At 46.6% G+C, this 25,406-nt stretch overlaps 1 protein-coding gene across 1 annotated transcript in view; it reads right to left on the minus strand.

The window, feature by feature from the left end:
* Nucleotides 1-25,406, minus strand: part of LAMC1 (laminin subunit gamma 1) — a 365,535-nt gene that overhangs the window by 78,922 nt on the left and 261,207 nt on the right. The window contains exon 18 of the mRNA XM_078643183.1: nucleotides 12,091-12,247. Within this exon, the coding sequence (XP_078499309.1) occupies nucleotides 12,091-12,247 (157 nt within the window). The remainder of the gene's footprint in view (nucleotides 1-12,090; nucleotides 12,248-25,406) is intronic.

Here is a 25,406-nt window from a genome sequence, read left to right on the forward strand (position 1 = left end):
CAGCTGTCCTCGTCATGGTCTGGCGAAAGGCATTTGTTACAGACCGCGTGCGCGTCGATATGTGGGTATTTGGACCCACAGACGGGACAGTATTTAAACGGCCTCCGCTCCATGCTCCATGCTGAAAAGTTCTGGTCGTGTTGCGATGAGAAGGCCTCGATGTCCGAAGAGTGATACGACTCCGCAGATTCCGACTCAAAGAGACGGAAGAACTAGAGACCGTACGCAAACAATACCGACGTAATGAAACGAAGGCCTTTTGGCCGTAAAAAAGCTAGTTTTCTCGGTTCTGACAGAGACGTCGAGACCGCATCCGAACCCAATGGCGGAAAAAAACAATCTGGGGATGGAGCCGATGCCCATGCGCACTGTAGTCCAGGGGAGGAGCCACCTATCTCAGGATACTTCGAAGACTCTTCCAGGACAACAATGTGCGATCATCCGGACCCAACACTAGGCGGCGATCTAATGCAACAGATATGAATTTAGCAGCCCACATGCCTCGAACCTTGTTATTCTGTATTCTTTAGTTTTTTCCACGTAATACATGGCTGCTCTTCTTGCGTCAAGAGTGTGCAAAGCTCTTTCCGCTTTGTTCTTAGGGTTTGGAAAGAAACTTGGTATTTGTATACTCTGATTTATGTGAAATCTTGACACCAATTTTGCCATGAATTGTGGCTCTCTCCTCATGACAGTCCTGTTACTATGTATTTGGAAGTAGGGTTCCTGTTGTGTTAGTGCCTGCAATTCACTACCTCTACGTAAGGATGTTATTGTCACTAAAAATGCCATCTTTATTGTAAGCATTTGTAGCGTTGCTTTTTGTAGTGGTTCGAAAGGTGCTCTCATCATTTGTGTTAGAACTATGTTCAGATTCCAAGTTGGCGCCGATACCATTTTTGGTGGTGCAATCCTCTTCGCACCTTCTAGGAACATTTTGACCACATGCATACGCCACAATTGCTGCTAAATGCACCTTCAGTGAAATAAAACATAATTTACTTTGTAGTAAATGTGTGAGGTATTTTAGCACTGTTCTTTCTTTTGTAATTTTTCTTGAAAGACGCCTTTGAAGACACCAATGGGTGTAGCTTTTCCATTTTGCAGTATAACACGTTCTTGTTGTTGGTTTCCTAACTCCTCTTAGAACAGCCATTGTGCTTTCTGGTAGTTTGAGATGTGCAAACTAAGTCCTCAGGAGCTCTCTGGTTCTGGACTTTCCCGTTCCGCATTGTTAGCAAATCTTTTCTTTTCTGAAGTTTGTGCATTGTTCCTTGTGAATTTTCCATTACTTTGGAGAACCATGTTTGTCTGGCCCTTTGTGGTGCTATGACAATCACTGTCATTTTGCTGACTCTTCATTTGTTGATCACTTTGTTCAGTAATGGTATTTGGGGAAAAGCGTACGTAAATATCCCTGACTAGTCTATCCATAGTGCATTCCCTAGGGACTGGTTGCAAGGTCGCCTGGATGCGAAGTTTTGGCATTTTGCATTGTGGGGTGTTGCAAATAGGTCTATTTGTGGTGTTCCCCATTTTATGAAAATTCTTTGCCCTTCTGTTTGGTTCAGTTCCCACTCGTGGGATGCTGGTTGTCTGCTCAGTCTGTCTGCTTCTAGATCGTCCTTCCCTGGTAGGTGTATTGCTAAAATGTATATTTATTTTGGAATTGCCCATCTCCACATCTGTTGTACTAGGGTTGAAAGTGGTACAGACTGAGTCCCTCCATGTTTGTTTATGTAAAACATAGTTGTAGTGTTGTCTGTTTGAATCAACACCCTTTTCCCTTATAGCTCTTTCTGAAAGGCTTTTAAGGCTAAGAACACAGTTTTTAGTTCAAAGATATTGATGTGTTTCACCGTATCCTGTGGTGCCCACAATCACCTTACTTTGAGATTGTCCATGTGTGCTCCCCATCCTACTAGGGACGCATCTGTTGTTATGGTCATTGTTGTAGTTGGAGGTGTGAAACGTCTCTCCTGTGCTATGTTAGTTTCGTTCCACCATGCCATCTCCTTATGAACTCTGTGACAAAAACTAGATCCTCAGAACTCCCCGTAGCTTGTGACCATTGTGTTTGGAGCCATTCTTGAAAAGGTCTCATGTGCAGACGAATATTGGGAACTAAATGAATGCATGAAGCCATCATTCCTAGTAATTTTCCCACTGTCCTCACGGTCAGATGATGCCCCTTCTGATCTAGATGAGTCTCCTTCAATAGACTTGATCTCCTTTTCTCGCTGGGAAATGCTTTTGCTAACACAGTGTTTATCCTTGCGCCTAAGATCACCTTCTTGCGTTCCGGTTCTATTGATGATTTTTCCCAGTTTATGGAGAAACCCAGCGGATCTAGTGTTTCTATCATTTGTTGTATATGCTGTTTGCATAGGCAATAAGAGTTCTCTTACTAACCAGTCGTCTAAATAGGGGTAAACATGAATTTCTTGCCTTCTGTGATGTGCTGCTTCTGCTGCCAGGCACTTTGTGAACACCCCTGGTGCAGATTTTAGACCGAAAGCAAGTACTTTGAATCAGTAGTGTTGTTTGTTCACGAAAGACCTTAACATTGCTTTGTATTTTCTGTTTATTCGGATGTGTAAATACACATCCTTTAAGTCTATTGTTGTCATGTAATCTCCCCTTTGCAAATGAGGTAACACCCCTTGCAGTGTGGTCCTCTTGAATATCTGCGTCTTTATAAACTTGTTTACAAACCTTAGGTCTAATATTGGCCGCAATGTTCCATCCACTTTTGGAATTAGGAAGTATGTTGAATATACTCCGTTCTTTTCTCCGTGTGGTACATGTTCTATTGCATGTTTTCCCTGAAGTTTTTTCACCTCTTTGACTAGGTGAGATAATTCTTATTTTGAAAGTGTCCTTTGATTTGACCTCCTGTGTGGAGGTTGTTTTGTTAACGCCATACAGTAAATGTAATGTATTATGTTTAGAATCCACTTGTCTGTGGTCACTTTTGTTGGTAAAGTTCTAGTCTACCTCCTACCGGAGTGCTATGTTGGAAGAACTGTAAATTGGTTTTCTTTTATTTTGGTAACTTCTTCATTTTTGTGTGTACTCTCACTGCTGTTTGTGAGTCTAGCTCCTTGTGAGTGCAGCACTTGGTAGGGTTGTTGCCCCCCTCTTTGTGGCTGACCTCTGCTATGGGTGCACCCTCGAAAGGATCCCCTTCCTTGATATTGCCAGCTTTGTTGCTGACCCGGCTGTGTGCCCTGGTTTCCAGCTTGGCATGTTTGCTGGTAACCTTGATGTGAGGTAGTAGGTTGGTGTGTACCTCTTCCTGCTGTTCTTCTTGATGGTGTGCCTCTACGCATGTCTCTGAACTGCAGAGCCCCCATGGATCTTGCGGTCTCGTTATCTTTCTTTAGTTGATTGAACTTTCATCAACCACCATTCCAAACAATTGCTCTCACTCGAATGGTGAATTAAAGATGTTGCTTTGCACTTCTGGCTTGAAGCCTGAGATTTAAAGCCATGCGTTCCTCCGTTCCGTTATGCCAATCATCATTTGCCTGCTAGACATTTTAGGAGCATCAAGGGGTGATTTTAAACTTGTATTAACAATGTTTTTCCCTCTTCCACCAGGTGGCTAGCTCTTTTCTGGAATTGTTCTGGTACGTTTTGCAACAGTTCTCCTACCTCCTCCCACTGTTGGTACGCATGCCTGTTCAGCAATGCATTTGGATTTGCTATGCGCCACTGATTCGCTGCACTTCTCTCCACCTTCCTTCCTACGAGGTCTATCCTCTTGCTTTCCTTGTCTGGACATGGTCCTACTGTAGTAAGTACATTTGCTATTTTTCTTGCTGTGGAGGCAATGATAGAGTCAGCTGGCACTGATCCCCTGATGTATATAGCGTCTTTAGAGGAGTGTTTATACTGTTTCCCTGCCCTTGTTGTTATAGCCTTGTATGTAGCAGGCTCTTTGAATGCCCCTTAGCCCTGGTCTAAGACACTAGGCAGCATTGGCAGGAATGGGTTCCTTGATTGTGTAGGCATCAGGGTCTCTAATAAAAAAACATGACTGAGGTTTTCCTTCCTCTAGCTGAACCCCATAAGTTTCTGGAGCCTTTTTTAATCACCTGAATATACATGCCAATGTCATCTGGGGGTGATGGCCTGAAGGATATGATTGCACCGCCTCCTCCAGTGATTCTGCGTCAAGATCTTGCCATTGGAGCTCTTGATTCTCCGAATTCAACGATTCTGCATATGCTCGATTGTCTTCGACTTCTTCCTGAAGAAGAATGAACCTTCCTCTTCGATCTGTTCGGGGATTCTAGGCGTTATTGGTTCTTCGGCAACCCTTTCGTCTTCCATTTCCCTTGTTTTTGGCAGTACCTTGAATTGCTTCAAGCTTTCGATGTCTTTTTTGCATTGAAGGATAGTTGCCATTTCGGCTTCGAGCCTTCTTCTCTTTTTGTCAATCTCAGCCTCGTGTGTTGCGGGGTCGAGATAATTTCTGCTTTTCGGCTGACGACGCCGAACCGGTCATCGAGGTTTGTTTCGGTCTCTCTTTCTTCGACGCCAAAGCGTCCTTTTCCAGACTGTCTTTCAACGTCTTAGATTTTACGAGGACCTTTGCCGGTCCGTTGTCCTTATCCAAGGATCCTACAGTCTGTTTTTGCTTGGTATGCAGCTATGGTCGCCGAATGCTTCGATGCTGAGGATCCATTTGGGGGTCTAGAGTCTGACTTTAGAGACAATTCTAGTTTTTTCGAGGTCGATGACTCTTACCTCCTTCGAATTCTTCTTCTCTGCTTCCACGACCAAGACTTCACTTTCCTCATCACCTTCTGGTCCTTCTGCAATGATATCTTCCTCCTCACTGTAGAGGCCCAGGTCTCGCAGCGATGGTGGTGGTCCTTGGCCCTGCATGTTGTAATTGGCTTGTCGCTGCCTTTCTCTTACCCTCAACGTCTTCGGGGTGAAGACGGAGCAGGCGTTACAGTAGTCACTTCAATGATCCAGCGGCAGGCACAGGTTACAGACCAGGTGCTGATCCTTTTGTGCATATTTGTGGTGGCAGTTCTTACAGAACTTGAACAGTGTCTTGTCCATTACCGCGCCCAGGGAGCCCCCTGTATGCGCATTCTCCAATCGTCTACGAAGTTCTAGTTTTTTTCCCCTCTTCGAACTGTGGTCATCGTAGATTTAGAATTGAAAGTGGAGGACACCGCTCGACCGATTTTTCTCCGATTTTCCACGATTCTTCTCTCCAAACTTGGGAGATTCTCCGTATCAATCCAGACCCAAGGGGGGAAAAAACAGAATATGAAGATGGCTACCAAAGGTGGGAGCTTTCTGAGAAAGTCAGTCGACCTCACAGAAGGGCACCAAATGGTACTACGTAGTCAACACCCACCAACAGCAAAAAAAAACAAGCATTTACAATGCAATAGGTCTCGCAGCATTAAAGTTTGAGCTATTGGCATTGTATATTACAATGTGTTGCATTAATTTGTTATCAAACTCTGAATTGTTTTATAAAGATTGAGTGCAAACTGTCAAATGTTGCTGAATAGTAAGCAACGTTGTGAATAATATTGTTTGCTAGTCATCCTTGGGTACCAGAGTACTTCACTTGAGGCAGAGGTATTATCTTTAGACTACAGGTGCCGGTGCCGCTTGAGCTAGAAACAGGGCCAGCCACTCACTACTCTGCACTCACTACTCACTACTCTGCACTCACTACTCTGCACTCACTACTCACTACTCCACTCACTACTCTACTCACTACTCTACTCACTACTCTACTCACATAGTGATGTTGTGGTGCCCCTGAGTGATGCTGTGAAGGTGCTGAGTGATGCTGTGGTGATGCGATAGAGTGTAATTATGTGGCGTGTAACTATGTGGCACTGAGTGGTCTTTGGAGTGTATGTTGCATAGAGTGCAGTGTAATTATGTGGCGTGTAGTGGCACTGAGTGGTATTTGGAGTGTATGTTGCATTGAGTGCAGTGTAATTATGCGGCGTTTAATTATGTGGCACTGAGTGGTATTTGGAGTGTATGTCGCATTGAGTGCAGTGTAATTGTATGGCGTGTAATTATGTGGCACTGAGTGGTATTGTGTGGAGTGTGTGTTGCATTCAGTAGAGTGTAATTATGTGCTGTGTAATTATGTGGCACTGAGTGGTATTTGGAGTGTATGTTGCATTGAGTGTGAGAAGCAGGCAGAGGGGGAGCTTGGAGGGTGGAGTGAGGGTGGGGGAGGGACAGTGAGGGCTGACGCGAGTGCGCCAGCGCAGTGGGGAGTGCTGGAGGGCGAGTGTGTTGCACTGAGGGTTGTAGTGAGTTCAGGAGTGGGAGTGTGTTCCAGTGAGGGATTTAGTGAGTGCTGGAGGGTGTGTGTGCTGCAGTGAGAGTTGTAGTGAGTTCTGGAGTGGGTAAGTGAGTGCTGGAGTGAGAGGGCGATGCAGTGAGGATGGTAGTGAGTATTGGAGGGTAAGTGAGTCGCGGTATGGGTGTGACTGGGGCCTGACGTTACTACGATCGGTTTCACTGGCGCTGTGTTACACTGAGCAAAGTGCAGCAGAGCACAAGTGAATGCTGCTGATTTTGGGGTTCATTTATTTATTTCATGTGATTTTCTATAGCGTGAAGATTACCCGAAGGTATCAGAGTGCTTTATAAAAGAACCAGTTGCGATACATAAGGATTTAGGATTACATGAGTTACATAAAAGATAGAAACAGGAAAAAAATTGCAAATGTTCAGGTCTGGCGCTCAGGCCCGTAAAGACGCCTGTAACGCACAGAACATGTGTGTACAGTGCATGTTTTGCATTCCGCACACACGTGGCGTTGTTGGCTATATGTACATTCTGGCGTGCAGAGTATTGGGTACACGAGGGGTAGTCACTGCTATAAAGCAACGGAGCTTCGCAGGCGTGGAGGACAGGTGGATGACACGCCATGCACACACTGCCGCAAAGACTGTATACAAGTGACAGAAACTGTACTGCTGTGTTCGCCTATGTGTGACGGCGTCAGACCATTTCTGTGCACACAGTACTCAGCGCCAGAGGCTCGCTGGGCCGCGCCTTGAGCACACGCGATGCGGCGTGAGCTCGAATAGCCCAGGATGCCACCAGTATCCCTCGGGTACCATATACTTTGTGACCAGTACTGGGCCTTGCATGGCGTACGTACTCACCACCACAGTTTACCATAGGCTCGCTGGGCAGGGCGTTGTGCACACTCTGGGTGAGGTGAGATAAAATACGATAAGATGTATGCTGTATCTCTCGTGGTCCACTATAGACGGAACCAGCGCTTATTTTGTAAAAATAATATGTGCCAAGACTCTCTGTTCTGCCAAAAATAGTAACAACACAACTACTAACCAATTACGAATTACTAGTAACTAATTCGGACTATTTCAGGCCCCCACAGCTATAAGAATGGCTTGGGCGGCAGGTCATAGTCATTTCTAATGTATATTGAATTGATAATGAACTAAATTAGACTGATTGTGCCACAAGCGCCGGTGTTGACAATTAGTGGCTCCTGTTCAAATTAAGCACAGGACGGAACCCAGCAGTGCACACGTACTCACCGCGAGAGACTCGCCGCGCTGTGTTGTGCACACGCGATGCCAGGTGAGCCAGGATGCGCACAAGATGTTGACGATACTCAACATTGCACTCACTGCCAGAGTTTGAGTCCCATGCGCCTAAGGTTTGGGGTGAGGGATGTCACGCGGGTCCTCAAGGGAGGGAGGTGCACTGGGTGTTTTGGTGCACACCATGGCACTGCACGATTCCATGCGCACGGATACCCGGTGCCAGACACTTCCCAGGTCGTGCTGACCTGTGTCACAAACGTGTGGCCTTCGGTGCTGGAAGAGGCAAACAGTGTCCAAGTGCAGGGTATATGTTGTGGCACAGGGTGCCTTGGTACCCACCAGCGCAGCGTGCCTAGGGCTTTGTAGAGCTTAGCGCTGCACTTGCGTAGCAGGAGTGCAGGTTACATATGTGCAGTCCAGGAATATCGGCCTGCACAGGGTGGTACATTGAAGGTACACAAAGGAAACATCGGGTTCAACTTCAGTACAATACTCACAGTGCTAGGTGCTAATGGTGTTGTGCATACATGGTGCATGCAGTACAGACTGGGGTACAGCACAGTACTCCCCGCCAGAGGTTACCATGGGTTCGAAGAACTTGGCGCTGTGCACCTGAAGTGAGTGCTAGGCGTGCACATGGTGGTGCATACCAGGTGCACACGTGGTGCTGGGTGTGCACTGGGCACTACATACAGTAAACACTGGGGGTCAGTACTCGCCGCCAGGGCTTGCACAGTACTTACGCAGAGCTGGGCACTGTGCATGTGACATGAGTGCTATATGTTCACGAGTGGCGTATACAAGGTGCATAGAGTGCACATTAGGGTGCAGTACGCACCGCCAGAGCTTGCCCAGGGGCTTGCTGAGGTCGGCGTTGTGAACATGTGGTGGTAGGAGCTCACAGGTGACCTATACAAGGAACGTAAAGTAAACACTGGGGGTCGGTACAGCACAGTACGCACCGTCAGAGCGTGTAAAGGGCTTGCTGAGCTCTGCGCTGTGCACACGTGGTGCAGATGCTCAAGGGGTCCTTCATATACGCTACGTACAGTAAATACTGAAGTGCAGTACTATGACAGAGTTTGCTCGGCACTGTGCACGCGTGGCGCTGGAGGCTCACACTGACCACGGGGGTGCACACAAAGTAAATACAGCAAACACGGGGTACAGTACCCACCGCCAGAGCTTACGCACGGTGGTGCAGAGCTCGGCGCTGTGCACAAGTGGTGCTGCACACAAGGTACACATGTAGACATGGGGTACAGCACTCATTACCGGAACTCGTTCGGGCTCGCTGTACTCGGCGCTGTGCACAAGTGGTGCTGCATGCACGGTACATACATTACAGTAGACATGGGGTACAGTACTCGCTGTGAAGACACGGGGCTGCATACAATGACTAATCGCCGTAATACAAGCACTCCTCCCCTCCTTACAGAAGCGCCGTTTAATGAGCCGCGCTTCCCAAGCAATTCACTCGGCTGTAACTACCGACCCAGGGCAGCCGGAGAGGCTGTGTGGGCGGAGAGCGGCAGAGCAGTGCACAATACACTCCTGAAAGAACATTAGTACATCGAGCGCCTCGTGCCAAATTGTGCATTTCTTAACTAGGGGAGGCGGAAAAGCAAAAAGACTGCGAGTTGTTCGGTGATTGATTGATTCGAGCCCTGTTCACAGTAACAGCGTGTTCCTGTTATCTTTATTTAAGCGCTAAGCGTGCCTTCTGTTCTACAATGCTGTGCTCAACTGCCAACGATTTGTTTATTTCTAATGCTGAGGTCGTCACTGTAGTTTGAATATATGTACATCCAAAGCAGCATACGCAGCAGCATTACAGAAGCCTAAGGCGAGGTAAGAAGAACCGCAAGCAACAACAGCACCTACTTCCGGTTTGGCCGGCAATGCTTCCGGGTCGCCGCAGGCAGCGCGGCGGCCCGCCCTGCACGGGGAAGGGAGGCAGCTTTCGAGGAGGACAGCACCTGGCCGCGAGCGCGTTCTCGTGACCTTAACAAATCGCCGCGCGCGGCCAGTGCTGTCCTCCTGGAACGCTGACACGCTCACTATAGGTCTTTGGCGAGAGCGAGCTTCGCTCGCTTCTAGCCGAGACCTAAAAAGAGACGAAATACTATAATTCCAGACCCAACCACTTTATGGCAGAATAATGCACAGCATAGTGAATCCAGAAAATATTCATGCTGCAAAAGTCTTAGTTTATACTTGTACTGGGGGAGTGGAGCCATATCTGCCTAGGGCATTTTGATGCTGAATGTGTGCAATTCATTTAGGTGTTTACATTTTAATGTGCAACAAAAAAAAATAGGACATCTTATAAACAGCCTTTCCTTTCATACACATGTACCCCAGCAAGACTGTCCCATAATTCACTTTACTTCCTCTGACTACAAAGTGAGAGAAGTTTGTAAACACCAACTTGACAAAACACATAGCCTGACATTTGTCCTCTATCTTCTAGCACAGCAAATGTGACACGATAAACATAAAAATAAAAGACAACTTTATTACTTATGACTTTCGGAATACACCAAAAAATGTGCTCATGACCCATCTGTGGGTTGCATCCCAGTTTCTAAAATAATTATGTCGCAATTTCATGTAATGTTGATGCGTACAATGGGATACCATGCACTAATATTTACCATGCACTTGCCCTAGAGAAGTCATCCTGAACATCATAATAACAATGCAGTAATATCACAATCTGTATTCAGACCCGGAAAAAAAAACCACAGTTGAAATACTATGTTACAATTAAGGACTGTTAGACAAAGAAATATATTCCTGTATTTTATACGCAGTAGTATGGCACATTAAACAAGGGTCAATCACAATACCCGAAAATACATTTGCCATCATCAAGTGCAGCAATAACTCCTTAGCTAAGATCAAACTACTAAATTTAGTACCAGGAGCACAGAAGAGAACCACAAATCCCATCCTGATTTCCAATAGTCTTCTTTAGGTCTAAGCTTCAATTATATATGAGATTTAGCAAATCAGAATGGCCGTTTTGCAAGATTTGCCCAAGGAGCATCACCGTCAATGCTATTGTTGATAACTAAGGAATACAATTACTCCTCATCTAAGACCTCATCTATAAAAGTGATGGTTATAAAGGTAATATTCTTCGATGCTGATCTTTTTATACTACCGTAAATTACTAACTCACTAAGACAGGGGAGTCAAACTGCCAGTAGGAACCCTTTATGTAAAAGTGGGAGGGGAGTTTAGTGCACTAGTACCGCAGCTGCCAATTGGAAACGGATATAGGTTACTATAAACCATTCTTCACAATCACAGCCTGGAAGCCCTGAAACCTACCATAACCCATTGTGATTTTAAATGTCTATGCACAAATTCATGGCCCTCATACTGAGTTCATTGAGGGCATCTGAAACAAGCATTGGCATAGCCAACAGGTCTCGCCTTTGGGACCTTTTAAGTGATTAGCTATGCAGTTCGTATATACATGGCCTGGCCAATCGCAGACCAAAGAAAGGACAGGTTTTCACACTAATGGATGGTGAATTGTACGTTTATATTGTAAAGTTATGAAAAACGTGGGAGTCACAGAGGTGCTAAAGACAAACAATTCTTGTTTAACTGTAAAGGTTACAAAGCTTGCAAAAAATAGTCTCACTGCACAAACAGGTTTCCTGTTTTTTCCTACCTCTGTGACTCAGTTGTAAATCTTCCTGTAGTACTGAGGGCTAAAGAAAATACATTTTTAGTTGCTGCAAATAGTAGGAACCCTCCCCGTCCCCTCACTAGCTAAACAAGAGGCAGAGCACAGTCCATCGACCCAAGAAGGATCAAATTCTCAGTTAGCCCCCCCACAGCATTGCAAACCCTGAGCTTCAAGCTGCATGCTGAGCTCTGTAGTACGTGCATTAACTTAGTGGCTAGGAGTCATGGTTCGGGCAGGTCGTTTGTTATTTGAGGTTCAGGTACTAAGGCTGGCCTGAGTACACGGAAGGGGTCATGGTGAGAGAACCACACATGCGGGCTGCTTCCTGCGTTGGGCATAGTTGTATTTTAGATGTCAGCAAAAATATAGCTTGACAGAAATATTGTGTCTGAAACATAGTTTGCAAAATGACCCATCCCTCAGGTTGTAGGTTTTTTATCATTTACTGCAATGGAGAGACCTTTTTAGACTTTAAGTAGGATGCAAGCTTCTCTGAGATGATATGTGGTTACAGTAATTCTTGCACCACACCAGAGAGCTGTACTGGAGAACAGCATCACAGAGACGGTGGCTGTGAGCGTGCACGCAAGCTTGAGGCCAGCAAAAGCTTGTGGGTAGCACTTTGAAAATCCACTTACTAGAAGTAAGAAAAAGGAATATTAATCTGAACCGCTTTCTTCCACCTTACAATTTGGACACTGTCCATGTGAGGTAAAAGCAGATAATTTGTAAGACCCTGCCTACGGGATGCTCATTCTCCCACCAGACCCTTATTAGAATGCACACATTGCAGGTACCTTTGCTTTCCTGAGCATCACGGAGTAGGTCCATGATGGCCATCTCTGCATCTTTCAATCGCTCCTCAAACGCCTGATCAGTCACAGTTTCTTCACCTGTCCCCAAGTTAGCAATAAGGTTTTCCAGATCTTGTAGCTTTTCTCTTTGCTCCATAACCTGTAGAAGAGAAGAAGAATCAAAGTGCATCAACACTAAAACCTATTGCTAGTGTGCAGCAAGTCCAGAAACTTGTTACAGGTCTTTATTGCACTGATAAAGAATGATTGTGTACTTGTGCCTGCTAGGCAGTAGCCGCTGCTGGTACTATACACCACTGGTTTGCCAGGGTACCAATACTCCTGCACTCCCGTTGGATAGACATTTTAATCCCTTTTGGAATTGACATTTTAGTAAGTGAGTGAGAGTTGTTAAGGCTCACCTCAGGAAGTTGTATGGTTTAGAAACACATACAGCTTGACAGGGAATAAATCCCAGTGTTGATCCAAAAGTTAAAAAAATCAAATATTTATTTTATTATGGGTTAGGCAAATCACAAAGTTTAAACTGGGATCTAAAAATATTATCCAAAGGGACAGTATTCAAATCAGGAGCGGATTCGTGCAAAGGGATTCGGATTTGTGCAGAGGGTATACAGATGCTGTACTGCCAGAACCCAAGCACGAATTTACAAAACAATCTAGACTATCCAAGGTTTAACCCGTTTAGTGCTTCTGTCGGCCGTTGGACGTCGCGCGAGCTACCTCCCTGGTGCTGCGCACGTCCAACGGCTGACGCGGCCCCACCCGTTTCTTCGAACGTTCAGCACTGGCGCTGAACGTTCGAAGCAGTTAAGGTGTTAAAGAAGTTGAAACATTTCTCAAATTCTGGATACATACGTGCCTCCAAAGTTTGACCAGTTTTTCATGGAAGACTCCAAATACAAATACATTCGGTCTAGACCACTAGATGGTGGAATTATGCACAGCATGTGACTAAAGACAACAGTTTACACTACAAAAGTTAGTAAAAAATTACCCTTTCAAATTATTTTCCTTCGACAAGGAAAAAGGAATATGCTACTTACCAGTATGCATCTGTTCTTGGCATGTAGGGCTGCTGACATTCATATCTGTGCATAGATCGCCGCCTAGTGTTGGGTCCGGATGATTGCACATTGTTGTCCTGGAAGAGTCTTTGAAGTATCACGAGATAGGTGGCTCCTCCCTCGGACTACAGTGCGGATTGGCATCCTCTCCACCCTCAGATTGTTTTTCGCCATTGTGGCAGAGATGGAGTGTAGTACAGTAAGAGATGTCCATGCAAAGAGTGAATGCTACAGCTGCGACAGGCACCGGGGAGGCGGGTGGGCGATATGAATGTCAGCAGCCCTACATGCCAAAAACAGATGCATACTGGTAAGTAGCATATTCCGTTCGAGCCATGTGGGCTGCTGAATTCATATCTGTGCATAGAATGTATAGCAGTATCTCCCCTAGCGGTGGCTGCCTGTGTCAGCTGCAGCAGTCTGAAAAAGAGTTTTGAGAACAGCCGGTCCTGGAGCAGCTTGCTGTTTGGAATGTACATCTACACAATAGTGTTTGGTAAATGTATGTATGGTTGACCATGTGGCTGCTCTACAAATTTCGTGTAAAGGAATATTTCCTAGGAAAGCCATAGAGGCCCCTAGTTTGCGTGTAGAATGCGCCCTAGGGGGAACTGTTAAGGTGTGTTTTGCCTTTAAATAACATATCTGAATGCACTTAACGATCCATCTGGCTATACCCGATTTTGAAATAGGGTTGCCTTTGTGTTGCGGTGAGAAAGCAACAAACAACTGTTTTGTCTTTCGAAATGTCTTAGTTCTATCTATATAGTATAGCAGGGCTCTCTTGACATCTAGAGTACGCAAGGCCCTTTCAGCTACTCTCTGTGGATTTTGAAAGAACACTGGCAGTTCTATTGTTTGATTTATATGAAAATGGGATACCACTTTTGGCATGAATTTAGGGTTTGTTCTGAGAACTACTCCATTTGCATGTACTTGAATGAATGGCTCTTGAATAGTTAGGGCTTGCAGCTCACTAACTCTTCTAAGTAAAGTAATGGCAATAAGGAAAGCCACCTTCCAAGTAAGAAATTGTAGTTCGCATGAGTGTAGTGGTTCAAAAGGTGGTCCCATAAGTCTGGTTAAAACGATGTTTAGATTCCAGACTGGTGAAGGTGGGTGTTTTGGGGGAATTACTCGTTTCAGTCCCTCCATAAATGCTTTAATTGCTGGCACTCTGAACAGTGAAAGGTGTTGCCTGTTTTGGAGATATGCTGCTAAAGCAGCTAAATGTATCCTGATGGATGAGTAGGCTAAATTGCAACGTTGTAGATGCAAGAGATAGCAAATGATGTTTTGCGTAGAAGCATCCAATGGGTTTATATCGTTGTTACTGCAGTAAATTACGAAACGTTTCCACTTAGCTGCATAACATGCCCTGGTAGTGGGTCTTCTTGCCTCTTTGATAATATTCATGCAGTCTGGATGCAAGTTTATGTATCCAAACTCTAGGATTTCAGGAGCTAGATCGCCAGGTTCAGCTGTTGCGGGTCTGGGTGTTGGATTTCGCCATGGCTCTGAGTTAGAAGACTGGGTGTGAGTCGCAGTCTTTGATGAGGCACCACTGACAGTTCTAGGAACGTTGTGTACCATGGTTGCCTCGCCCATGTGGGAGCAACTAGGATTAGCGTCAGCGTGCCACTAGCGGTATTAATGGAGCTGGGGGAAAAGCGTACGCAAATTTGCCTGACCAGTTCATCCATATCGCATTGCCCTGCGACTGCGGATGTGGGAACCTGGCGGCAAAGTACTGGCATTTTGCGTTTTCGCTTGTGGCAAACAGATCTATTTCCGGTTGTCCCCACTGCCGGAAGAATGGTTGGAGCACATTGGGGTGAATCTCCCATTCGTGCATCTGTTGACTGTGCCTGCTGAGCAGGTCGGCTATTTGATTGTCCTTGCCTGGGAGGTGTTCTGCCATGAGAAACATGTTCCTCTGAATGGCCCATTTCCACACACTCTGAGCCAGGTGCGACAGCTGTGGGGAATGTGTTCCTCCCTATTTTTTAATATAATACATAGCTGTCATGTTGCCCGTCCGGATCAACACAGTCTTGTTGCATAACTGTTTCTTGAACGCTTTTAGGGCTAGAAAGACCGCCATCAACTCTAGTAGGTTGATGTGCATCTTTTTCTGTTGTATAGTCCATAGTCCCTGGACTGTGTAATGCAGGACATGGGCTCCCCAGCCTAGCAGGGATGCGTCCGCCGTCATCACTATTTGTGGGACAGGCTCCTGGAACAGTCGTCCTTTGCAAAGGTTTTGTGGATTCCACCAATGCAGAGAGTTGTATGCCCGACTGGTCACCAACACTAGGTCTTTTAATTGTCCCTGAGCCTGGTTCCACTGCCTTGCTAGGCACTCCTGTAGCAGACGCATGTGTAGTCTGGCATGAGGGACTATGAATATGCACGAGGCCATCATGCCTATTAGTTGCATAAACACTCGTGCTGGCAATGAGTGTTGTGGTTTGAACCTTTGGATTAACGTTTGCATTCCGTTGATCCGTGCTGTGTTTGGATATGCCTTTGCTGCTAGTGTATTTACTGTCGCTCCCATGTACTGTTGTACGTGGGAAGGTTGTAGGTGTGACTTTGGGTAGTTTAGCGAGAAACCTAGACTGTGCAGGAGATAAATGGTCTTTGACATGTGGCTGGCACATTGCTGGGCCGATGGCGCCTGTATTAGCCAATCGTCCAGATATGGATACACATGAATGTGTTGTCTCCTGAAATGTGCCGCCACTGTCGCTAGGCATTTCGTGAACACCCGTGGAGCTGTTGTTACACCGAATGGTAGGACTTTGAACTGGTAGTGTTGTCCTTGAATTGTAAACCTGAGATACTTTCTGTGAGCAGGGTGTATTGGTATATGAAAGTATGCGTCTTTGAGGTCTAGAGTTGCTAGGAAGTCTCCCTGCCGCAGCAGTGGTAAGACTTGTTGCAGAGTGAGCATGTGAAAATGCTCTGATAAAATGTTCGTGGTTGAGGGTCCGGAGGTCCAATATTGGTCTGAGAGACCCGTCCTTTTTGGGAATGAGAAAGTATAGTGAGTATACTCCTGTTCCTTGATGTTTTAATGAGACTGGTTCTATGGCCCCCTTTTGCAGCATACTGATGACCTCTTGCTGCAACAATGTTATATGTTCCTTTGACATTGGACGGTGTACGGGTGGTATGTTGGGTGGTGTTGATGTGAGTTTTATAGCCATGTTGGATAATTTGCCTGACCCACTTGTCCGTAGTGATGTTTAGCCAGACTGGTAGGAAATGTTGTACTCTTCCCCCGACCGGTGTTGTATTGTCTGGGGGTAGTGCCAAGAAGTCACTGTTTGGTATTAGTGGAGGATCTATTGGCATTGCCTCCACGACCTCTGCCTTTGTTATTATTTCCTCGGTATCCACCACGATTTGTGTTTTTATTGTATGTGGATTGTGTATTAGTCTTGTATGTGGAGGATTGCTGCGATGTGTTACCTCGCGCTCCTCCTCTATGGTTGGAGCGACGAAAGGAGCCTCTGTGTTGTTGGGACTGAAGAGCTCCCATTGACTTTGCAGTCTCTGTGTCCTTTTTCATTTTGTCCAGAATTGAGTCAACTGCTGGACCAAACAAAAAATCAGGGTTTATTGGCTGGTTAAGAATTGTGGCCTGGACTTCATTTTTAAATCCAGATATGCGAAGCCATGCGTGTCTCCTAAGCAGTACGCTTGTGTTGATAGATCTGGCAGCTGTATCTGCCGCGTCTAGAGCACACTTAATGGAGGCATTGGTGATGAGCTTTCCCTCCTGTATACGTTCATCTGCCTGCTCCTTGAAAGGCTCAGGTAAGTGTTGGAGAAGTCCTTCTAGACTGTCATAGTGCGCCCTGTCATATCTAGCCAGCAAGGCTTGAGTATTGGCTATTCTCCATGAGTTTGCTGCTTGAGCAGCTACTCTCTTGCCTGATGCTTCTAAAATCTTGGACTCCTTATCAGGAGGAGTTTCTCCAGTAGTTTGTGAATTAGCACGTTTTCGTGCGTTGGATACCACCAATGAGTCTAAAGGCAGTTGTCCCCTGATGTAAGTAGCGTCTACTGGTGCAGCCCCATACTTTTTTCAATTCTAGGGTTGATGACACGTGCCCTTGCAGTGTCTTTGAATATGTAATTTGCGTGCTTGAGGACCCCTTTTAACATTGGAAGTGTTTTGACACTCTTTTCTGATGTTGCAAGCGTATCAAACAGAAAATCTTCCTCTATAGCATCTGAATGCAAATCTACATTATGGTAGAGTGCTGCTCTGTCTATTAATGAGTTGAAAGCCACTGTGTCTTCTGTAGGTGATGGCTTAACTGGGTATACATTTGTGTCTGTAATGGGTTGAGCCCCATCAGTGTCTGGGTCATCCCCACCATGGCTGTGAGTTGGGGTCTACATATGGGTTTTGTGGATATCCAAAACCCACATCTGCGTCCTGATCTACATCTGGGTTGTAGTCAGAGCGTGCAGGTGAGTATGGTGCATATGGAGTAGTAGGCATAGCTGGAGAGATAGGTTGGAAAAGAATAGGAGAGGTTGCACAGTCTCTTTTCTTTTTTAGTGGTATTTTAGAAAAGTCTTCAGCAGGCACTGGTCTTTTCTTCCTTGTATAAACAGTCACTTTCCCAGTACTTGGGTCAATATATAGTTTGGACTGATCTTCTGTAGAGGGGTCTGGATGGATGATCTCCTCTTCCACAGTCTTGTGCCTTGGCGCCGTAGTTTTAGGTTTGACCTTTTTCGGTTCGATGCCTTTAGTCGGGTCGACCGTTTTTGGTGCCTGGATCTGCTTTTGAGGCTTTAGTGTCTGTCCAACAGGTTTTGTCGGTGCGACGTCTTTTACAGGTTGCACCACTTTTTTCGGACCGATTACTTTTGCCGGTTCGATAACCTTCGTTGGGTGTCCTGACTTGTTCGGCTGTAGAGGTGTCCTCGGAGCCTGCGGCTTTGACTCTATGCCCTTCTTTGGATGGATGGGCTTCGGTTCGACCGCTCTCGGTTGGTCTACTTTCGGTTTCGCTTTCGGTTCGACGACCGACTTGGGCGTAGCCCTTTTGCCTTCTTCGACAACCTTTTGTCCCTTTCCGGCTGTTGAACTGGATTTGTTCGAGTCGACGGCCCTTGGTTTCGAAGGTTTATGTGGAACGCTGGCCTTCGGCTCGGCGCCCTTTGTGTTTATCACCTTCGGTTCGACGACGTTCGGTCCGAAGACTGTCGTGTCGATGACATTCGGTTTTGATTGAATCGGCTTTGGATTACGTGTCTCAAAAGGCTCTTTTTGTATATTCTTAGCCGGGCGGAATTGCGGGGCTATAGAACCAGTATTTAGATCTTGGCTAAGGCCTGTTGGCGATGCCTCGACCTGAGTCTCTGATAATGGTTTAGTGTCTGTGTGGGGCGGTGTACTCACGGTTCGCCCCCCCGTTGTCATCGGAGTCGTCTTCGACAGCTACGATGTCTTGGTTGTATTCCTCGACCTCGACGATTTGTTCTTCCTCGTCGATATAATATTCAGAGTCGTGCTCGGAGTATTGATCTTCCTCTTGATCTGAGTCTTCGGCGTCAACTAGTTCTTCCTCATCGTCGAAGATATTCTTGGGCTCCGGTGCCGACCTCTGCATTTCTTGCCTTACCGCCCGCCGAATCCGGATGGTCTTTTTGGACCGGAATTGGGCACAAGCTAGGCAATTATCTTCATTATGATCTGGTGATAAACATTTGTTGCACACAGGATGCTTATCTGTATCCGGGAACTTTGAGTTGCACTTCGGGCAATATTTGAATGGACTTCGTTCCATCGACCGTCGGTCCACGTGGCGTCGAGAAGGCCCAACAGCCCGATTCGACGACCGGAGTGCATGTAAATTATGAAGGAAGCTTTTCGGTACCGATCGAAAACAAGACCGACGAATCCGAAGGCCTTTTTGAAAAGTTTAATTCTATTCCGAACTTGGAGTGCTGGAAAGTGCATCCGAACCCAATGGCGGAAAAAAACAATCTGAGGATGGAGAGGATGCCCATGCGCACTGTAGTCTGAGGGAGGAGCCACCTATCTCGTGATACTTCGAAGACTCTTCCAGGACAACAATGTGCAATCATCCGGGCCCAACACTAGGCGGCGATCTATGCACAGATATGAATTCAGCAGCCCACATGCCTCGAACTAGTACCATTATTATAACATGCAACTCGTATGTTGATCAATAATCCAACCAATGAGGTGAATTTGCTCCGATCTCTACTCTCCCTGGCAACTACCACACTCTTAAGCTGCCTTTGCTATATCTTTTTTATCATCTGTTGTTGGGAGTCATCCGCTGCCGTTACACACACTCCCCCACTAGCCCCTATAAATAGGCATGCTAATAATAGATACCTAAACTTACTGCTTAAACTTAGACACTCTTAACCAGGAGTGACTTCTAAGTTTGGTGCCGGAGCACATCTGCCTGCTGTCTGTGTCACCTACGTCGACGGTAGATTTCAACTGGTATTCATTATTAATTTTCCCTACAGCAGAACAGCTTTAGACCTTTTTGTACTGTCCGGGAGGTGTTGCATCAGAATCTTTATTTCCTACCATTGTTGATGACCAATCTGTTAAGGAGGGTGTCTGAGTTACCAGTTTGAGTAAACTATTTGCCGTAATAGCAGTGGATTGGCACATCTTTCCAGCCACAATTTGTTCTTTCTCTGAGTGGTTGACCGTTAGATGCCGGGGCATTGGCTCTCTTTATTACAACGGAGACTAGGATGTAGTCTACTGGAGCAATGGTTTTATATATAGAAGTTCCTTTGCTGAATTATTATATTTTTCCTTCACCGTGGGTTTTACCGTGGAGTCCTGCCTGTCCTTTTTTAGGTCAAGCCTGGGCAGCGCATGCTCTGCAAGGCATTCTGTATTCTAGTATGGACTTGAAGCTCCGCCCACTCTCCACCCATATGTTTCAGTGGCTTGTGTCATTGTAAATGCTGGCTTCTGATTCGTTAATAAGCCGGTTAGTCCCTTCTTAGTACCGCTGTCTCTTCATTTGTAACCTCCCATGAGGACTGACCCTTTTACTTCTGTTAAAATGGTATGTCTTATTTAGTCTGTAAGCACTATTTTCTTTCATGAGTTTCTCCTACTGCAGGCACAACATGCTTTCCTGCAACTTTCAGCACGCCATGTGTGCTTTCACTTTCCAGCAGCCCCGGACAATGACGGCCACTTCTTTGAAATTAAATAGGTCTCGCATTTACAAGAGTTTGAGCTATTGGCATTATAAATGACAATGCCTTTTATTTGTGTGTTAATTATCAAAACAGATCAATAAAAGGCATTGTAATTTACAATGCCAATAGCTTAAACTCTCGCAAATGCGAGACCTTTGAATTGTAAATGCTTGTTTTTTCTCTCTCTTTTGGGCATCAACCACCATTTGGTGGCAAGTCGAGCCCCTTTGTGACATCAGACGTGCACCCTGGACGTTCCAGTGCATGGTCTACATCTTTTGATTTTTTTCCCCTTGGCGACTTTTGTAGTTGGAAACTTCTTCATTCTTTAAGTGGGCGTTTAAAGGAAGTAACAGGCAAGGTCAATGGGCACCTCACTTAGAGTGACTACACCCCCTATTATGACCCCTCCCACAGCTCTGGAAGAGTCCCCTCATCTTCAAGACAGGTGTAGGAAGCTGGGTTTCTGGTGCAGTAACTCCCCCCAGCCACCCCCTCCCCCCACCATCACTTTTTGCCAGATTTGTAAGGCACTTTGACTTGATGAGCCCTGTGTCAAGCCTGCAACCCACTGTCTATGGTACAGGTAAGTAGGTAAGACACCCCTCTAGCTGGGTGCACAATACAACTGGTGAGGGTACAGTTGCATGAACACTGTGCCCCTACAGTGTTTAAGTCCATTCTTAGACATTGTAAGTGCAGTAAAGTCATGAAAGAGTATATGGTCTGGGAGTTTATCATTACAAACTCCACAACACCATCATGGCTTTACTGAATTCTGGGACATTTGGTATCAAACTTCTCAGCTTTAACAAACCCACACTGATGCCAGTGTGGGATTTATTATACAATGCACTCAAAGGGCTCATTAGAGATGCCCCCTGAAAAACGTCCCGCCTCTGGTGTGTTCCCTGACTGGTACACACCAGCCTGCCACCACGAGACATGTTTCTGGACACCTGGGGTGGGAGCATTCGTTCCTTGTGACCAGAAACAAAGCCTTTCCTGTGCAGAGGCGGGCACGCCATTGGCGCGCCGAAGACGCGCCCAAGACAAGACCGTCTGCGCCCGTCCGCGCCAGTACGTCGCCTCTCGCCAGAGATCCTGGCTGGGAGGAGAAGGGTGGTCATACCTACACCAGGGAGGCTCTTCTAGATCTTAACACCCAGGCAGCCTTATGTACTAGGACATCACCACAACATCGGAGGGGCAGCATAAAATGCACTTGTGGGTACACTTTCTCTAAACCCACTACACTTTTGCCTCTCACTACCGCCTGCCCCCAACAACAAATTCTGGTAGCGCAGCTTAACACAAGATCCCTGGCAAGACATTACATGGAAATTCATTATCTAGTTAGGGATCGCTCTCTTGACATCCTGTTTCTTACAGAGACCTGGGTGCAAGAAGACATGAACTCAGTTGTTAACCTGGCTACTCCTACAGGATACTCTACCCACCTGCTGAATAGACAATCTAGAGGCGGAGGTATTGCCGTGATGGTTAGATCCCAATACTCATGCCAGTTTACCAAGCTGGATATTGAGGGAAGTGAATGTGCTCGATACAGTATCAGGATAACCCCCCACCTAACTGTCAGGCATCTTGATTTATAGACCCCCTGGGCAGGATAGTAGCTTCGTTAAAGCTCTACTAGAGACAGTCTGCTCCTTAGTAATAGGCACCGCCAATTTTAACATCTTTGGAGATCTTAATATCCATTTCGATATGACTACGGACAAAAAGATCAGCAGCTTGTTAGCCGACCTAGCCGCATTCCAACTCTGCCAGCTAGTAAAGGGTCCTACTCACAGGGGGGGACATCTCTTAGACCCTATTTTTACTAACTTAGAGGAAGCTACAGTAGAAGCGCCAATTCCCATGACCTGGACCGACCATATGTTGGTGATTATGTCTTACCTATGCATGACACCCCTATCATGAATTTGACCCAAGGGGCTCTCAAGCTCCCTTGGAGGAAGCTACGACTAGAAGACTTTTACACCCTACTTAAAGCTAACCCTCCCAAGGGCAGTAACAACACTGAACAGGGCTACGAAAATTTCTGTAGCTGGCTAACCCAGGTCCTGGATGTATTGATCCCGGCAGACTGGATCAGGGCGCGCACCCAGGAGTCCAGGCCTTGGTTCAATGAGGCGCTTACCATCCTCAGGAAAGAATGTAAAGCGGCGGAGTGTAAATGGAGGAAATCCTATGACCCAGTGCTAAAGACCCAATACGTGCTGATACAAAAAAACTATCACAGAAACATCTGTAGGACGCGAGCCGCATACTACGCCACCGAGATTAGCATGAGTCAGAACCCCTCTAAAATCATCTTCAAGATCCTCAAGCATCTTAGCGCCAAAAAAGCGGTCGAGGAGACAATGGCCTCCCACACTCATTGTGAGAAATTGGCCTCTTTTTTCATTGACAAAGTCCGGAAGATATAGAACTCATTCCCAGCTACACCAAGCCTCACCCCTTCTCAAGACGAGCCAACCCAAAGACTTATGAGTATACCTGACATGAGTCAAGGGGAGTTTCTTAGACTCTGTGGGAAAATTAAATCGGGTTCTCCGGCAGATCCTCTAAAACCCGCGCATTTCAGAGAAGCAGACGCACTGGTCCTTAAACCCCTCCGAGAGATTATTAATTCTTCATTTTCCACAGCCATAATACCCACTAGATGGAAGCAGGCATGGGTGTCCCCCATCATTAAAAAACCTACACTGGACCCCACTAGGCCAGAGAATTTTAGGCCTATGTCATTGCTACCTTGGCCTGCCAAGGTGGCCGAGTCTCACGTCAATACCATCTTGACGTAATTTCTTTGTGCCAATAATACCCTAGATGCCTCCCAACATGGCTTTCGTGCGGGCCATAGCACCGAAACCGCACTCTTGAGTGTGACAGAACATTCCAGACAATTTTGGACTCCGGCCAGACTGCAGCACTGATTTTATTAGATCTTAGTGCTGCCTTCGATACGGTCTCACACGAGGTCCTGATATATTGACTGAAGGAGGCAGGGATTATGGGACAGGCTCTTGAATGGTTTAGGGCATTCCTGACTGGAAGATCCTTCCGGGTCTCTACCCCTCAGTTCCTCTCTAACGAACGGGTTATCGAGCAGAGCGTCCCCCAGGGATCGACGCTTTTTAATCTCTACGTCCAACCACTGGCTGAGGTCGCCAAACGGTGGGAGCTATCGATAGTCTCATACGCGGACGACACTCAGCTGGTGGTGATGCTGAGTGACGAGTCCGGGCTGAGTGCGCACAACTTCAAACAGGGCCTCACAGCTGTAACCAACTGGATGACAGCAAACTACCTACAGCTTAATGCCGAGAAAACTGAGGTCCTGCTAGTGGGAAATGAGGGATTGGTATGGGGAGACAAATGGTGGCCGGACATTCTTGGCAGCCCCCCCGAACCTTAAAGCGAGGTAAAAAACCTCGGAGTCTGGATTGACTCCTCGCTGAATTTTGTCCATCACACTAAGAAAGTTGCCGCTACGTGCTTTGGGATCTTGCGAAATCTCAAGCCTATTCTAAAAAATGTTGATCCCCCCACCCGCCAGCTTGTGGTGCAGTCAGCCATTCTTTCGCGACTGGACTACGCGAGCTCCCTTTTTTTGGGGGTCAACCAAGCGGAGATGGGTAGACTGCAGCGAGTGCAAAATGCAGCAGCCAGAGCCCTGAAAGGGCTCCCCCGCTTCCAATCAGCTGGCAGTACCATTACTAAACTCCACTGGCTTCCTGTGGAGAAGAGGATTCATTGCAAGACTTTATGCCTTGCATTTAAAAACCTGAAAACAGCTTCTCCTCCTATGCTATGTCCCCTTCTGACTAAGTACATCCCTCGGCGAACCCTACGATCAGAAGGCCAGAATCTGGCAGTGATTCCCCGAATAAAGCGAGCCCGGATGGGATGGCGCTCCTTCCGATTTATCGCAGCAAAACTTTGGAATGCCCTACCACCCCAGATACGTGATCTGAATGACTTGACTTTCAGAAAGGCCATTAAAACCCATCTTTTCTGCTAGACTGCTTTGTTATGCTATATCTTCACTGTAATATCTGCTGTGCTTGACTTCCCGGTCTCTCTGGTTAAGCGCCGGGACGCCCCTTAGCTGGGGAAGCTGCGCGCTATACAATTAAATATAACATAACACCTTCCCCAGGCCAGGAAGAGCTATCTGTGGCAGGGGAGCTTCAATGGCCTTGCTGCCTTTGCAATGCGACCCCCAGCCTCTCCTGCTATCAGCAGCAGCAGCCCCCTACATGTCTCCCCTCCTTTTCAGCAGGAAGATAGGCAGGAAATATTAGAGCAGCCCAGAAGGTGTGCCCACCTCTGCCAACCCCACCCCTCAGGTGGGGGGAGGTGAGATGAAGCCCACTCTTCAGTGCCCGCCATCTTGCAGATGGCAGACACTCCCCAATCAGAATTAGAGATTGTTCCCACTTCCCCACGTGGGGTGAGCACACCAAGGGTGTAGTCATCCCAAGGTCAGTAGCCCAATGGCTACTGACCTCAAGACCCCTTAAACGCCATTTCAATACAGTATATAGGGGGCAGCCCTGAACCAATTAGACAGATTCCTACAACCTACGAAGGACGAAAGAAGATGCCCAGCAGAGGAGACTGCAGAGAAGAACTGACTTATCCCCTGCCCTACTGGCCCGTCTGCAATTTTCAGAGATCCTCCGCAAAAAGTCACCTTGTCCTGCAGCCAGCGACTTCCAGAACCCTGGGAGGACTGAATGCCTTCAAGAAAGACTGCATCTCCTGTGAACAGCAGCTGTGTTCAAAAGAAATTTCAAATACAGACTCTGAGCCTGCTGAGGACAAAGAAACCAGACACCTGGAACCACCACTGTACCAGATGCCTACGGCCCGAAACCAGGTGGCCCATCGGTCCAAGCGAGGTCCCCAGCGCTCCAGAATCAGAGTCCACCTAGACATATGAAGATGGCATACGGTCACTCCCTGAAT

This window comes from Lissotriton helveticus, chromosome 1_1 (assembly GCF_964261635.1).
Source record: "Lissotriton helveticus chromosome 1_1, aLisHel1.1, whole genome shotgun sequence".
Lineage (NCBI taxonomy): Eukaryota > Metazoa > Chordata > Amphibia > Caudata > Salamandridae > Lissotriton > Lissotriton helveticus.